Source organism: Meriones unguiculatus, chromosome 2 (genome assembly GCF_030254825.1).
Source record: "Meriones unguiculatus strain TT.TT164.6M chromosome 2, Bangor_MerUng_6.1, whole genome shotgun sequence".
NCBI classification, from domain to species: Eukaryota; Metazoa; Chordata; class Mammalia; order Rodentia; family Muridae; genus Meriones; species Meriones unguiculatus.
Genome location: NC_083350.1, coordinates 137,096,848 through 137,112,755, shown reverse-complemented (window position 1 = coordinate 137,112,755; position 15,908 = coordinate 137,096,848). Strand labels below are relative to the sequence as shown.

General features: G+C 42.7%; 1 protein-coding gene across 4 annotated transcripts in view; it reads right to left on the bottom strand.

The window, feature by feature from the left end:
- Positions 1-667: 667 nt before the first annotated feature.
- The window catches only part of Pld1 (phospholipase D1), a 215,427-nt gene continuing 200,186 nt past the window's right edge, over positions 668-15,908 (bottom strand). For all 4 annotated transcript variants that reach the window (XM_060378160.1, XM_060378159.1, XM_021645734.2 and 1 more), the window contains 3 exons: positions 13,063-13,216; positions 4,051-4,168; positions 668-2,536 (listed from right to left, as the gene is read on the bottom strand). In XM_060378160.1, coding sequence (XP_060234143.1) covers positions 2,312-2,536; positions 4,051-4,168; positions 13,063-13,216 — 497 coding nt within the window. In that variant the 3' untranslated portion in view covers positions 668-2,311. The remainder of the gene's footprint in view (positions 2,537-4,050; positions 4,169-13,062; positions 13,217-15,908) is intronic.

The window sequence follows — 15,908 nt, the reverse complement described above, 5'->3', positions numbered from 1 at the left end:
GAGGGTATTCACTGCACTGGATTTCCCACGAGATCCCTCCACGTAAACCTCTTAGCATCTTATCTCTGAGAAGAGGCAGAAGGAAAACTTGCGACAGAAACCAGCAGAACGACTCCTGTCGTGAAGCGCAGTGTGGCTGCTCGTCGGCCCCCTCCTCTCTTGATACATTCACCCCACAAACATTTACCAGCACCTTCTTTTCGCACTGGGCACTGTTTCGGAGTCTGAAAACTGAGTAACCCATGCAGTCCCTGCCACGTATAGCTTGTAGGTGGAGGCAAACAAACACAGGCCACAGGATCGGAAACAGCATGAGACAACCCCGTCTGAAGCCTCATGTCCTTAGTCTGGGGAAATAGGGACGTGAAGAGAGGCTCACACCGGCTGCAGCTGTTCAGCACACGTCTGTCGGGCAGGCTTACCTCATTACTTCATCCCGTGTAAGCCTCAGTTTCCTCATCTATACAGTGGAGAAGGGTTAGAGGAAGTGACGTATTAGGGGGTCTCTGCCAGGTCTTTAGCGTCTTAAGAGAGCATTGTGCGCAAAACAAAGAGCCGCTTTGTTGACGGTTTTATAGTTTTAAATAAAACATAAATCATAAATTTAAAAAATAAACATGATAAACGTAAAAAAATAAATCTTTAGCTACTCCACGCACACTGAGTATTTTAAAGGCAATCTGATCTTTGTCTGCACAAAGCGTTTTATTCACGACAGCTACAGAATGAAATCATCTCACCATCCTTGGCCATGTAAGAAATAAGTTATTTATTCATAAAAACATATTAATTTCCATTGTTGGTTACAAATCCCACCTCGTCTGTGGAATGTTCCCTGGGGTGACATCCTTCCTTGGATGTGACTGTCACTCTGTTGCTAACCCATAGCACTGGCTTTGTGGTCCTGTGTCACCTTTTAAATCAGCATATTTGTTCATGAAAACAGGGGTTGGGGGTTGCTTTGAAGAGGACTCCAAAAGAGATTTTGCTCCAGCAATCCCTTTTGCTTACAGTCATGTAGCTATACCACATGCCTGCGTCCCAGGCTTCCAGGAACCCACAGACACTCCCAGGATGCAAGAAGAACACTGAAATTTGGTCTACAAGGGACACCATACCATAAGGGAAAGTGGATATCCACATTTCTGACTGGGACAATGTGAATTATTATTGCGGCCTCTTTGGAAGCTGTATTGGAATGTTACTGTTGAGTTAACAGTGCAAGCAAAGTAGCTCATCTCTCATAATTACTTTTTCCTCTAAAGAAGATATATTGGAAAACTGAAGGGTAAACAAGGTTAGACTCATGCTCGCTAGCTGAAAGGCATCATAATGCCTTCGATTCTTTCGGAAGACAGATTACATCCACTGGACTTATTATGGAGAAATTAAACTTTTTTCTTTTATCATCCAGGGGCTAAGGAGGACAGTGTTTCTGCAGACTGTGGGAAATCTTGTCCTTTATCTGAACTGTATTCCCACTGACACCTTGGAGGTTCCATCTGTGTTTATCTGGTTGCTATGTATTGACATAAGCTGCACATGTTTACAAATTTTATCTGATGGGCTCAGTGACAAGGACACAGCTGGGCAGTTCTTTTGGGAACCAAGAAAAATCCTTCTGCATTGAAGTTTAATGCCTTCCTGTTGTTAAGATACAGTATTGATGTCCTCAGAAGTGCCTAAAGTGGGTAGACAGGCAAAGCCTGTTCTGCCCCTAGAGTGACTATAAGAGAACAAAGAACAACTTGTTGGCTTGCTAAAAATCCTCCCATCAGCACCAGGTAGGTACAGGCATCATCTGGACCCTTGAAGACTCTCAAAGCAGCTCTCCAACACCATTCATTGATAAACAGTTTCTTAAACATTGCTGTATGGATGAAAAGCTGAGGGCATGCCTGTGGCTGGGGGGGGCTCCCGCTGCATACATGAACATCAGAGAAGAACAGGAGAGTTCAGGCAACTTTTGGCAACTTGGATCACAGTTACAGGCAGATTCTTGTTAGCAAAGGAAAATGGGTTTTGATCTATATCATGGATTTTGCATCTGTGTTGGGTGTTGCTTGAGTATATGCTAGCAGCAAGAATATAGCTGATTTTCTCAAGGAGAGGCAGGAGAAACAACAAAGCCTTGCTTATGTCCAGTGTCTTTACGTCGCTATGACCACTGTCACACCCAGCCACTCTGAAGAGTCCATGGGTTGGTCACAGGAGTGCCTCAGGCCTGACTTCGGCCATGACGTCCTTAGGAGGTCAGCATATGCAATGTGTCCTTCAGGTTCGAAGTTCTTGAGTTGCGAAGGAGTTTGTCTTAAGTCCAAACCTCCATTGGCACAATGGCTTCTTTGGTTCCAACAGAAGGCAGCAGATTTTCTTCGGATAAGAAATAAAAGGGGAACTGTACCAAGAACCCACGGATCTTTCTCAGTTCTTCCTCAGCGCGGACGGGATCATCTTTTGCTAAGATGGGCTTGCTTATAAAGTCTCTCAACTGAATTAAATTGTGCACTTCATCATTGGGAAGGCACCGGAACACCTGTTAAAACAATACAAAGTGGAAACTGGTGATTTGTTCAAAAGCAAGCACATGTTCTTTATGGAAGCTGTTCATTCCAACAGGCAAAAGCTTTCCTTTCATGAAACACATTAATTTTATGCCAAAGCACAGACCTAAGGGTTGCTGTTTACAGTTGGGTGTAGTGACACAGTCCTGTAATCCTGGCACGCAGGAGCTGAGGTGAGAAAATCATAAGTTTTAGACCAGCCTGAGCTATGCAGTAAGTCCTGGTTTCAAACAAGCAACCAATCCAAACAACCCTAGTTGCTGTTTTCATTCGCTTAAAAACCTGTTCTATCTGTTTCCATTTTAAAAGGCCACACCTACATTCTTATTCTACTGCTCATCATCCACAGGACAAAACCAAGCCAGTAGTAAGGAGCACTAGCTTGGAAGGAAAATTTAAATCAATAGCCCTACCTGAATTTCACAGAGTATTCTTGTCTAAGGGGGAAATTACAAGTTCTCTTTTCTGTAAGTTTTCCTTTTGAAAGACACACATGTCAAGAAGTTTGCTGTTAACAGTTGTGTTTTATATGTCTAAGACTTTGCTAAATGAAATGCAGTGCTTTACCTTTGCAAATTTCAGTAGGTGCGGCATAAAAAAAAAAAAGAAAAAAGAAAAAGAAAAAAAAAAGACAGGTACCTGCAGAATCAATATCATTCCTGCACCTAACAAGCATAATTCCACAGTGTCAAGTGAAGATTTATTTCATTAAAACCAAAATATTTTCTCTCCCCTGGCCCAATGCTGCGGGCTGAACAGGCTATATGATGAGGATGTAATGTGCTCTTGCACATAGCCTGCTTGACCATAACCTGGAGTCCCTCAGTACTAAATAAGGCAATGTGGATAACTGTTCTGTTTCACCAAGAACTCTGTGGAGAAAGGGGTTTCTGGGAGACCCGAGGGAGGGCACATTCTTACCCAGCTTCTCACAGATCTGGCTTTTTCCCATGGTCACCTATTCCACCATCAAGCAACACTTAACTCTTTAATAACCATGGGAGGAAAGGAAGGCCTAGAAAGCCAAGCCACCACACACAGGTGTACCACTCATCAGCAGCTGAGATGGGTTGAGCACAGGTGTACTCATCTTTGGATCCTACCTGTCTACCTTGTGTTTGTCATTAAACACCCTCAAGGGCTGGTTGGTCATTACCCGTGATGCTTTTGATGAGAGCCCTCATTCCTATGGAAGACATGGTGCCACTATGGCCTCTTCAATGATAATTCCTATAAACCTTTTGATTTTTTTTTCAGTGCTGGAGATTGAACCCAGGGCCCTGTGGATGCGAGGCAAGTGCCTGGCCACTGCGCTACATTGCTACATTCTTTGCCTGTTGCTCTTTGTTTTTCAATGTCTACAAAGACATTGTTTTACAGCACAAAGCTATATTGATTCTCTTATACTAATAATACTCTATCTGTATCAATAAACTAGTGATGAAACTGAATGAAAATGGCAGAAGGAGGGATAAGTAAACCTCACCTTATCATAAATGGTAGCATTTCGGGCTGCTGTTGAAACCCAGATCTCCTTGAAGAATTTGTCACTCACAGGATCCTGAATGTCCTCACTTGGGTCAGAAAGATAGCCAAGGACAAGCCTGAAACACAAGAGCCTTCAGTTTGAGTGACTGAGTTAGAAGTTTCCATTGGTAACAGAAGGCAGTTCAATGGCAAGGACAGAGATCTTTTGCAAGGGAAGAGAAAGAAGCCATTAAACCGATTAAAACTTCATTTTTGTTCTAAAAGAATCCTTGTAATGTGGCCCAAGATGGCTAGATGCAGACACTGGCCAGAAGAATTATCTTACCAAATGCACAGAACTCTTGTGAAAAGGCAACTGTAACTGTGCCCATTTTACAGATGAGGCAGCTAAAGCAGGAGAGATTATAAATGCCCGTTCCAATCCACACAGCTGGTGAGAGCAACGCTGGGACTCCATTGAGGACCCAGGACTCCATGTGAGCTGACCTTCCATTTCACTCTCTGCTTATTCTTTACTCCCTCCCTCCCTTTAATCCTCCTCTACCCATCCTTTTAGCACCCTTCCCATCCTTTGGGTCAAGCACCGTGCTCAACTCCTGCATATAGAAATGAGTAAGAAAAACACGGCATCCCTTTACATAGTTAAATTTGGTGAGTGAGACTGAAAATGAAGAACTAATTAGCCCCAGCAAATAAAACTAATTACAGCTGTCACAATAGGATTACGCGTTGACAGGGAGAGATGGGTGTGGCCAGGGAGGTTTTCCCTTCTCCCACTTGGTTACCAACTCCAGATGTGATAGTTTTTTTTTTAATTATTATTTTTCCTTTTATTAAAAATAGGTTGTTTTCTCATATAATATGTGCTGATTACAGTTTCCCTTCCTCTACTCTTCCAAATCCCTCCTGACCTCCCCTCATCTCTGAATCCACTCCTTTTCTGTCTCCCATTAGAAAAAAACAAAACAAACAAACAACAACAACAAAAAAAACAGGCTTCCAAGTGATAACAACCAAACATGACAAAATATTAATAAGAGAAAGCAAACATATGAAAGCTGGATGAGGCAGCTGTGATGTTTTAAGATTCAGAACAAGATCAGCTCTGTCAGGCTTTTCGTAGCCCTCTCCTTTGATACTGCAGGCGAAGCTGGGGAGCCTAGGATGCTCCCACTGGCCCCCTGACCTCTATATGTGTTTTGTGTTTATTAGAGCAGCTACAATATCTTATGTCATTTTTTAAATTTTCAACAGATCCATTTGTCACTAATAGCACTAAGAGAAGGTAGATTATTTGAGAGACCACGTCTTAGCTAGTCATATCTAGGTGAGTGTTGGACATAAGAAGTCACAAACTATCATCTGAATTGATCATATAGAATCAAGACACTAGAAACAGCAAGAAATCACCTAGCAAAAATAAGATAGGTTTTAGAAGCCATATTGAAAAAGTATAAAGTCTCGAAAAATACTAGTAATTGAACTAAAATGCAAAATGAGTCCAAAGCTGCAGGGATTTGTGGCATTGGCCTGATCTAGCTGCCTTGAGAGGTGTGTGTCAAGGCGCTATTAAGGCACTGTGTGCTTTTCGGCTCCTGAGAATCCAAGGCAGTCTCTCAGGCAATGAGGCGCACAGGCCACCTGTGTGTCTCTCAGTGTTCTTTAGAGGTCAGTGAAGCACACAGAACTTGGCTAAACAGTTACTGTTAGATATTAATTTTGCATACCCTGTCTACCCTGCAATGCCATTGTATAATGGCATCCAGCACTGTATTTTGTTTTGATAAGTGTGTATAAAGTCTGATCGCTTGAGATAAACTGTCTCAGCCTCAGACTTGCTGCGATCTCTGCAATCCGACAGAAAGCCTTCCCATTGACTACATCAGGAGTCCCTCATTCTGTAAGCACGTGGCGGTGCTTACACACAGCTTTTTCCATAGGCCTTGTGCATTCAGCGTACACCAGAAAGGCTCACGCTAACCACAGAATGACTGGAACATACCCCAAATAAAGACTGCTTTGGATGTTAAATGAATGAGAGGACAACTCACTGCAGACATCAGACAGAGGGGTGATATGACCCAGCGTATACAGTAAAATACAACCATGAATTCCAGACCACCACCAGCCAGGGCTACAGAATGAAAGAGACTATCTAGATAAACAAACAAACAAATGATAAATAACTGGACAAGGAGACCCATTTTATCTTCATTTTATGTATCACACGCACACACAAATACACACACACACATATACACACACAGTTAAAAACAGACTGTACGGGCAAGGGTTGAAACAGAAGAGCCCTGGCAGCAACGTAGCTAAGATGAGACATTGGCTGTGGTCTGGGAGCAGTGGTTTTACTCATGAGAATATGGAAGTTGAGAGAAAACTGTTGGTACTGAGGACCACTGACAGATAAGTGTCATTGCCATCTGCCAAAATGGAAAATTCTGTGGGTAAGTTCAGTTAGTGTGCAAAGACTAGGCATTCAGTTGAGCTTGTCGGTCTGGTCCATCCCTTAAACACACAAGTGGTGTGTTTGGGATGAGAAGTCTTGGCTAGAAATCCAAACCTTCAAACTGCCCTAATTTATGTGCTCATAAGACCGTTTTTTTGTAAAGAGTTCTCCAGAGGAGGGAGTGTACACAGTGAAGATGACCCAGTGTAGCCATGGGGAAGCAACACAATCGGCTAGGCTGGAGAAAAGCCAGAGGGCACAGAATCCCATGACCACGTGGGAAAATACGTCAAAGGGAGTTTTGTCAAATTCACATAAAAACTGACTTCTGTGATCTAAATGTGAACTGTCCCCGCAGGCTCATATGTACATGATTGCCGTGGGTGCTTTTGCTTTGGGGACGAATCTTTCCTCTCTCTCTCCCCCACCTCTTCCTGGTGAGGAAAATGATAGAACCAGGCAGCTCATGTGCCTGCTACTTTGCTTTTCCCACCACAGTGGACTTGTATCCCTGGAACTATAAGCTAAAGTAAACCTCCTTCCTTAACCTGCATCTTGTTAGACATTTGTTCAGGAGAATTAGCCAACATGCTTACTGCTGCTTTAACAACATAAACATCATTCAGCTTTTATCCTCTCTGTATTTAAGCAAATGCAGACTTACATCCTTTTTAGTGGTTGCAGACTTTCTGAGAGTGTACAGTTTATGTAACTAATTATTTTATGATGAGCATTTGTGTAGTTTCAACTTTCTTCTTATTATCACAACGAATGCAGTTTAGACATACTATGTAACACTTGGTGATTTTGTTTTTTAGGATCATTAGGAATTCCAGAATGCAAGCTCCTGGGCTAAAGAATATTTGGAATTATTCCAAGAGAGGCTATGCTGCACCATTCACTCTCCATGCACCTTCACCCTCCACTTGGAAACATTCAGTCTATTTCACAGGTATTAAAGGCAACTCATTTTCATCTCACTCTGCACCTTTTCTGCTATATAGAATATAGAGTCTCTTTGAAAACAAGCAGAGCTGGCACCAGAGATACACTAGGATTCTTTAGTTTCATAACCTCAAAAATTCCATTTCTAAGTTAGATAATGTCTTCTTCAGATTACTGGAGAATAACTTTAAGAGAGGACACAAACAAGGATGTTTGCAGCCCCTTGTGGGCTGCTGAGAATTCAACTGCACCAAACCTGAAGGACAGAGGGGCTATGACGATGAATTAATTAGAATAGCACCACTAACTTGGGGCATATATACAGAACGGAAAACTAAGCATAGGTATTCCCATGAGTTTATTCTTGAAAATAAGAGGTGAAATAATGTACCCACCAGTTTATCAGTTAAGGGCTTGTTTGTAGGAAAAAAAAAACCAAACTATTGAAATAAGTTTACATCAGCAATACTCAGTTCTCGAACATTTCCCGTCAGCATTTAACTACCTGAAAATGAAATATGTGAAGAAGTTTGGGTGATCTTCTGAGAACGAGGTTTAAGAGAAAATGACTTCGATTTTATGCCTCTGTGTATTTAATATTTAACCACCTGCTTCAATGGCTGTAAAGGCCTGAAGCTCAGGATGCGAGGCTAAGCACTGCACTCAGGGTCAGCAGCTTTCGACCCAGAGAAGAGCATATCTGATTGCATGCGGGTTGATGCCCCAGGTCCCGCCTCTGAGAAAAAGGTATCGGACGGGTCTGATGCTCTTTGGGTGGATGACACCTAAACGAACATCAGTACAAAGTCCCTATTTATTTCTAATATCAGAGATCAGACCTCTACTCTTGCCTGATGCGTCTAAAACAAAAAGGGGGAACTGTAGAGAGCTGTGGAATGCTATGCCTTAAAGATGGAGCTGGTTTCCGCCTTCCACCTTCCCGATGGTGAGTGCTCTCTGTCACGAACAATTCCACATTTGGCTAAGGATCTGGCTTGCTTCCATGTATGTGGACCTATCTGCATTGCCCACGTGGCACGCCTGGGTTGGCTACCCAGAGGCTATTTAAGCTGTGGGCTGGCTTTCCTCAGGGTCCGAGGATTGTTCAAGGTTCCTGAATAAACTGCATTGGAAAAAAAAAAATTTAACCACAAAATGTAGGAGGGCCGAAACACTGAAAATAAGTGATATTTCTGTCCATTCTCTTTCACACATATATCACCTTACATGGTTTTGGGCCTACCTGTGTGGCCAATGGCTTTTGGTGAGTGCTGGCTGTATCTGTAAAGTTGGGATACTTTTCTAGGGCTTACAGGACTGTGGCTCACAGCTGTGGCAGTCACAGCTGATAGTTGATAATGGCTCCGTTTAGAATTGATTTGATATTGAGATGTCTCTAAATTTTTTTTTATTAAAAAATAGCTAAGATGGGGGGAGGAAGGATGGGGCTGCAACCAGGATGTAACGTGAAGAAAAATAAATAAATAAATGAACGAATAAGTAAATACATGAATGAATGAATTAACAGTCCATATGGAAAATGTTAAGTGAGAAAATGGCTGTGCTCTAGGCTACAATATTTATCTCTTGGAGCACTTCTAATAAAGGGCTGGAGAACTGACGTGTTTTTGTGGTGCTTTTTAATATATTATCTGTATTTGCCATCTGGATAAAGTTAAAAATCACTGTTTAAAAACATCCGACTTGATCCAAAGATGTCGGATCCCCAGGACACAGCAGCAACGGGACATTTGAGAGGAGCCCCTGTGAGGAGCCAGTATTGACACCGTCGCAGAAGCCAGAGGCCTGGACCACACCAGTGACTCACTTCAGTGAGCATTCCAAGAGGATATACCGTGTGACACACTGTGACGCACCGCAGCTTCCACCGTGAGAAAGTTTGTTTCTTTGTGATTGTTTTTGTTTTACTTTTATGTTCTGCAGGGGGGAGAGGTTGCAAGGGTTGAGGGTGAGTATGAAGGGACAGGGAGATGAGCGGGTTCGGGGCGCATGATGTGAAATTCACAAAGAATCAATAAAAAGTAAAAAAAAAAAAAACCAACTGCCTTTGTAACAGAGTGTGAAAATAGTCTTCTTCAGTAAGATGACTCAAAATTATAAAGACGTCAATTATTTTTATGTTGCTCTATAAATCTGCTATACTGCCAGTTAAAAAGGAAACTGAGGACATAAGAGTATTTGAGTAAATAGTCCTAAAGTTCATGTGAAAGAGTGACTATTTGGGATAGCCAAGTTTGTTCTAAAAATAATAATAATAATAATAATAAACTACACTGAGGAAACAGTATGACAAAAAGTAATATTAAAATTTGCACCCGGAAGATTGGAACTGATGTCACACTGGCCTGTAAGAAAACAGACTTTCAATGTGATGTGATAGAGATGGGAGGAAAGCTAAAATATATGTCAATTGTCAGTGTCATAAACAGGTTTTCATCATCAGACAAAGTTCTGAACGTGGTGGTGCATACTTCTCTTATAGTGATTAGTACATGGAAACAGGAGGATCAGAAGTTCAAGGTCATCCTCAACTACAAAGTAAGTTCAGGCCAGCCTGGACTACATCCTATCTCAAAAAAAAAAGGGGGGGGCACAGGTCTTTACATATTTCTGTGGGTTCCAGGCTAGCCAAGGCTACACATAGAGAACCTGTCTCAAAAACAAACAAAAGAACAAAAAATGTTTAAAAACAACCAGGCTGGGGTTGGAGAGATGGCTCAGCAGTTAAGAGCACTGTCTGCTCTTCCAAAGGACCAGGGTTCAATTCCCTGCACTCACGTGGCAGCTCACAGCTGTCTGTAACGCCCATTCCAAGCGATCTGACACCTTCACGCTAATGCACATAAAATAAAGATAAATAAATAAATATTTAAAAAACAACCAACCAACCAAACAAAAAACAACCAGGTCAATAGTACTACCTTGACCAATTGAGGAGGAAAAAAAAAAATCAAGAGCTCTTATATCATTTCCTGTATTTAAACATGCTATTCTGTGAGACATGGAGGTACACACTTCACATCCGACCACCAAAGAGGCCTCTCAGCAAATAGGTAAATGAGAAAAATTAATAAATTTGCTTAATAATACCTGAACAATTTCCCCTAAATACTAATTTTCTCCTAAACAGGAGTAAGATGAAATTGCTCAAACATATTCAACAAAATAAGTAATAATTATAGGTCATCAAGAGAGGGTTAAACATTCCAGAAAAATAGGCAAAGGGAATGAAAAGGCCAGGCAAACTCACAAAAGAACAAATACTCTTGACTAATAACACATTTTTAAAACCTTAAAAAAAAAATCACAAAATAATAAAAAAAATATCAGCAAAAAGTTACATCAAATATGGAGGTCTGTTTTTAAGGAATTATGGTAAACATATATGATGAAGTATGATGCAATCATTAAAATGTTACAGAATAATCGTTACTGACATGAAAAAGCAGGTGTAACATCTAAATAATAAAGACCATTCAGCGGCTCACAAAGTGAAATATTTCCTTGTATATGTTCAAATAGGCAGCCAGTGGGTTGATTAGCAGGATACTAATTTAAAATTCTCCCCTGCTAAACAAAACAAATTAACAGCACTTTTCTGAAATATCAGTGATTTGAAAGAATTCTCACTGCGCCAAACCATTAGTAATAAAGGCGACAAATATAGCAATAAAAGCTGTTGAAAGGTATTGATATATTTTGAGGCATGGCTCTACTGAGTTCTTTGAGCTGAAAGCAGAGAATGAATGTGTCTGGAATGAAGCTAGGTCTGGCAAGCTGAGTCTACCAGGACAGAGGGAAGAAGGAAGACGGTCATCATTTGGCAAGGATCGCAGCACCTCGTCCTTGTCCTCTCTGAGCCAGTCTGCAGATGGAGGATCGAAACAACTGTGTCGCACTCCCACAGGCAGTAGAAAGCACTCGGTATGTCTCACCATAGAGGCCACGGTTGGGGCACACAGGTCCTTGTAGACAGAGCCACACTAAACAAACCCGGGCTGTTAGACAGGCAGGATTGTCTTTTCAACAGGAGAGGTTCAGAACCACTTTTACTACCCAGAAGGCTGGGACTAGAGGTGGTTAATAACCTGGTGATTTACTCTATCTGTAGGCCCAGGCCACACCAAGTCCCCGGAGGCAGGACCAGAAGCAGCTGATAGTCTAGGTGACCTTTGCGTTATCTGTAGGCTCAGGGACTCCTCTGAGCTCCCACAACCAGGACCAGATGTAGCTAGTAGAGCCAATGATCTCTATGCCATCCATACGACCAAGACCGTACCAGATTCTCCCATAGGCTCTTCAGAGAGATAATATACATAGCCTATCTCTAGAACCCATCTTCGTGAATGAGGTGTCATGTTCTTTGAGAAGAGTTTGGATGTAATTATACCTCTTTTACTCAGGGGATTGTGTATACCAAGGAACTTTTTTTTGCAAATTGCACTTTACTGAAATACACTAACAGTAAACTACTTGGGGTCACACTCTAGAAGTTTCAGAGAACACCGACTAACTAAATCATGTTGAACCAGATTTGCTTCTAGCCTCACTTAGACTGACACAGTCCTGGCCCTGGAGGTCACACAGATCCTCACGGGTCACAAACAAAATGACATCACAGCAAGGATAATTCTAGAATCCTCAACTATGGACCTACTGATAAGGTCTAAAGCTGGAAGGAAGGTCGAGCTGTTGGCAGACCATGCGGGATTCATATATCTGGAAGGGTTTTACCTGTTCCTTCTTTAGTTCTGAGGTAAGGAGCTGGATGGTAGCGAGCAAGGAGTGATCCAATCCAGAAGGATTAGGAAGGATCACTGTTGATGCTAGACTAAAGGAGTTGGGGCCAGTTCAAACCTAGCCAGAGCCAACCACAGCATTTAATCCCTTTGGGTCACTCAGTCTTTGCTTCATAGCACTAAATATTCTGTCTGCTTATCTCATGGAAGACCAGGATCTCTCATGTCTGAAGTCCCTTTAAACCCAGGAAATGTAGCATTCACTAAATCTGAGAGCAGCAAGAACTAGAATACTTTTAGTAATCCTTAGTATATCCTTGTAATTTACTTTGCGTGTCTGCACGAGTTTGTGTCATAGTGCATGTGGAGGTCAGAGGACAGCTTGTGGGTCTCTCCTTCCACCATGTGGTCCATAGGTCTGAATGACAACTTAAAGACTCTTTCCTTCTGCCTTTTGAGCTGAGGGGATTGAACTCGGGTTATCGTGCTTTCTGGGGAGAGGGCCTTCACATGCTGGCACACCTTGTCTATTCCGATTTTTTAAAGGGAAGTCACTTTTTAAAACTTAAGCCAACCTTACCTGGATGGTTTGACCTGGCCTGACCTTAACCCAATTACATTTCAAATGGTAGTTTGTGCTATTATACATAAAGATGACAGACGTGTGTGTACATTAAAAGTAGCTACTAGCGTATATATCCTCCACTCTGAGAGACATTGTTCCAGATAAGAAGAACCTAGCATGGCACCAGTGAACTAGCATGGCCAAGGGTGAAGGTCGCCCTGAGCCCTAGCACCTAATGGGGAACTAATAATAAAATCGTGGCTCTCCAGCGCTGACCTGAAGCACTGCAGCCGAAGGCCTTGGGCAAAGCGGCCAGCTTGATATTCTTTTCCATCCATCATTGATGGGACTGTCTCTGTGTCCTGCACTATGACAGCCATTTCACTGTCTCGCTTCCCCAGCAGGCTCCGGTCATTGATGTTGGCAGAACCTAAAAGGAGAAACAGCAAAAATGAACAATCTTCTCCTGACAGCAACTGCTAATGGCAGACCTCACTCCAAGCTTCCTAGTTTAGGGGAGACAGGGGCCTCCTTAGGATTAGCCTGTTATAACCTGCTTAAACTCTCTAGCCCTTCTATTGAGACCTACTTTAGTTCTTAGCATAACTTTAGCTCCTCTGTTAACACCTGCTGTCACCTTTAGCATATCAGAAGCCATTTTGCCTCCAAGTCTCCATTTTGATTATAAGGCCAAATTTAAGTTCAAGTTCTCAGGCTCCTAAGTGTCTGAGACCAGGAAACAATTCAATAGTTCAATACTTGTTGCTTCGATTAAAACAATAGGTGATAAATGCATGTACTGTGGCGGGCTGGTGTGAATCTCTGTGGTGGCCGTGGGAGCTTAAAGAACTACCTTGCACAAGACCTGTAGACTGTTGTGGGATCCTGCTTTGCTCTGAGATGGTCCTGTTTTATATCAGGACCACCTGACGGCTGTTACATCTGTTCTGATCCGTCTTCCAGCTCCCTCTGTTTTAGATAAATGCCTGAGCGGTGGACAGCAGCAGCACAGTGTGCCGCAGCAGGACTCATGAATGGCAGGTCTGTTGTACCAGAAAGACCTTAGCTTCATCAACTGCATACAGGAGATTAGACACCCAGAGGCTGGGGCCAGTGGGGTTTGATATCAGAGATGCTTTCTCTTCTTGAGCTTATACAGTAAGGAATGTTCAATGCCATGAGTGCTTTCACAGTCATCCGTTAATCTGTAACACTGTGTTCCATCCATGACAGCAACTTTCCACCTCCCCTGGCAGGGCGGAAGCTTTGATGCCCACTTCCCTCTATTTTGAAATCTCAATTCACCAAGGATGTGACTTGAGAAGAACTAATCTTTTTTAGTTTTTATTTTTCAGATATTTACTTTGCACTTTTTATTACCTGATTCCTCACAATAGAAAAAAAAATACTGCGGTTGATCATAGTAAGGTACACATGCGCACTAATTAGCCATAAAGTTCGGCAGCATTTTCTTCAATGAAAGTATAATTACATGATTCCCCCTCTTTCCTTTTCCCCCTCCAACCCTTCCAGTGCACCTCCCATTGCCCTTTCTCATTTGTATCTGAGCCCCTTCTCTAACCTAAGCCTGCTTTCCTAAGTGTGTGAAAGGAGCTCCTGGTATGTCTTTGGAACTTCACTCCCCTCCTGCTCTGAGGAGGCTGCTCAGGGCCTGGGACCAAGATCACTGTGGCCTGGGAACCAGCCTGGAAACCTCCATGTTGCAGGATATTTGATCCTATTGTGAACCCCAAAATTGTGAACTGTAAAACCCTGTTTCTTGGGTGTGGGTGAGCCCTATCACACACCTTTAATCCAAGAACTTTGTTTATTGTAAACTGGTGATTATGCTGTGGTTCACCCAGCCCTACCTAGCACACACCTTTAATCCAGAGCTTTCTGCACACAGGATTTAATAAGGTTAACTCTGGGTGAAGAGGCAGAGTAGGAAACTCGCTGACAGGGATTAAAGAGTAGGAGGGACTTTGAGTTGAGGGGAACTTAAGACAGTGTGGAGAAATAGAAAAGGCTTTTAGCTCAAGCTCTGGCTTTAGCTTAGGCTTCAGCTCCTCAGCTCCCTGGCTTTTTGGGCTTTGAGCTAGCAAGCCTTTGGCCTTGGGTTCTTTTGGCCTTTTGTTCCTGGGCTGTCAGCTGAGCTAGTGAGCCTTTTGGGTTTTTTCCATCCTGATCTGAGTTGAGAAGGAAGGTCAGCTGAGTGCTTTCTCTGCCTCTCTGAGCTAGCAGGTTTTCACCCCAGCATCTGGCTCTTGAGTCTTTACTGGTAAAGATTTTCCTTCTTTAAACAATACCCCCACATATATAACCACTAGGGCCAGACCCTCGCCCATGGCAGCAGCCCCTGGCTCCTGAGGGCAGGAGTACACTACTGGCATTGTGTGCTGAAATCTTAGAGACAGCAGCAAAGTACAGTCTGCAGGAGCTGGTGAAACAGGCCTATCAAGAATGGAAGATCTTCCAAAAAGATCTCAACCTGATTTCAACCAGACTGTTGAAACAATGGGCCCCAAAGAAATGGGAATTCCCCCCAGAAATCCCATGCTGGAAGAAAGAAAAGACTGCAGCCAGACAGGAAGGAGATTTCACAAGCTCTAACAACTTGTCAGACCACCTTACAGCATAAGACTGAAGCCAACAATGTGGGGTTAGTGGTGGGCGGGCCCGTCCCTTGGAGGGCACTGCTTAGATGTTCATAATCTTGGCTTTCTAAACCTCACAGTCTTACTGCAGGATCCTGAAGATGGACGTGGGTAGCTTCACCGGGTCTCTCTTGCTTCTTTTCCCAAGATGAGCACATTGAATAAATCTTGGTTGTTTTGGGTTTTTTTGTTTGTTTGTTTTGTTTTGTTTGGTTTGGTTTGGTTTTGCTTTCCACTGTTAAGCTAGCCTTGTTGAGGATGGGTCACTTGTGGCTGTCACCCACACAGTTGATAACATGAAAATCAGAGTTTACGTCCCTAGAACTCATGTAAATCCTGGGCAGGCATGGAGTTACACCTATAGTCCCAGGGTAAAATAGGCAGAGACAGGATTCCTGAAGCAGGCTGGTTAATTAGGCTCTAGAAAAGCAAAAGACCTTGAAGATATAAGGTGGAAAGTGACAA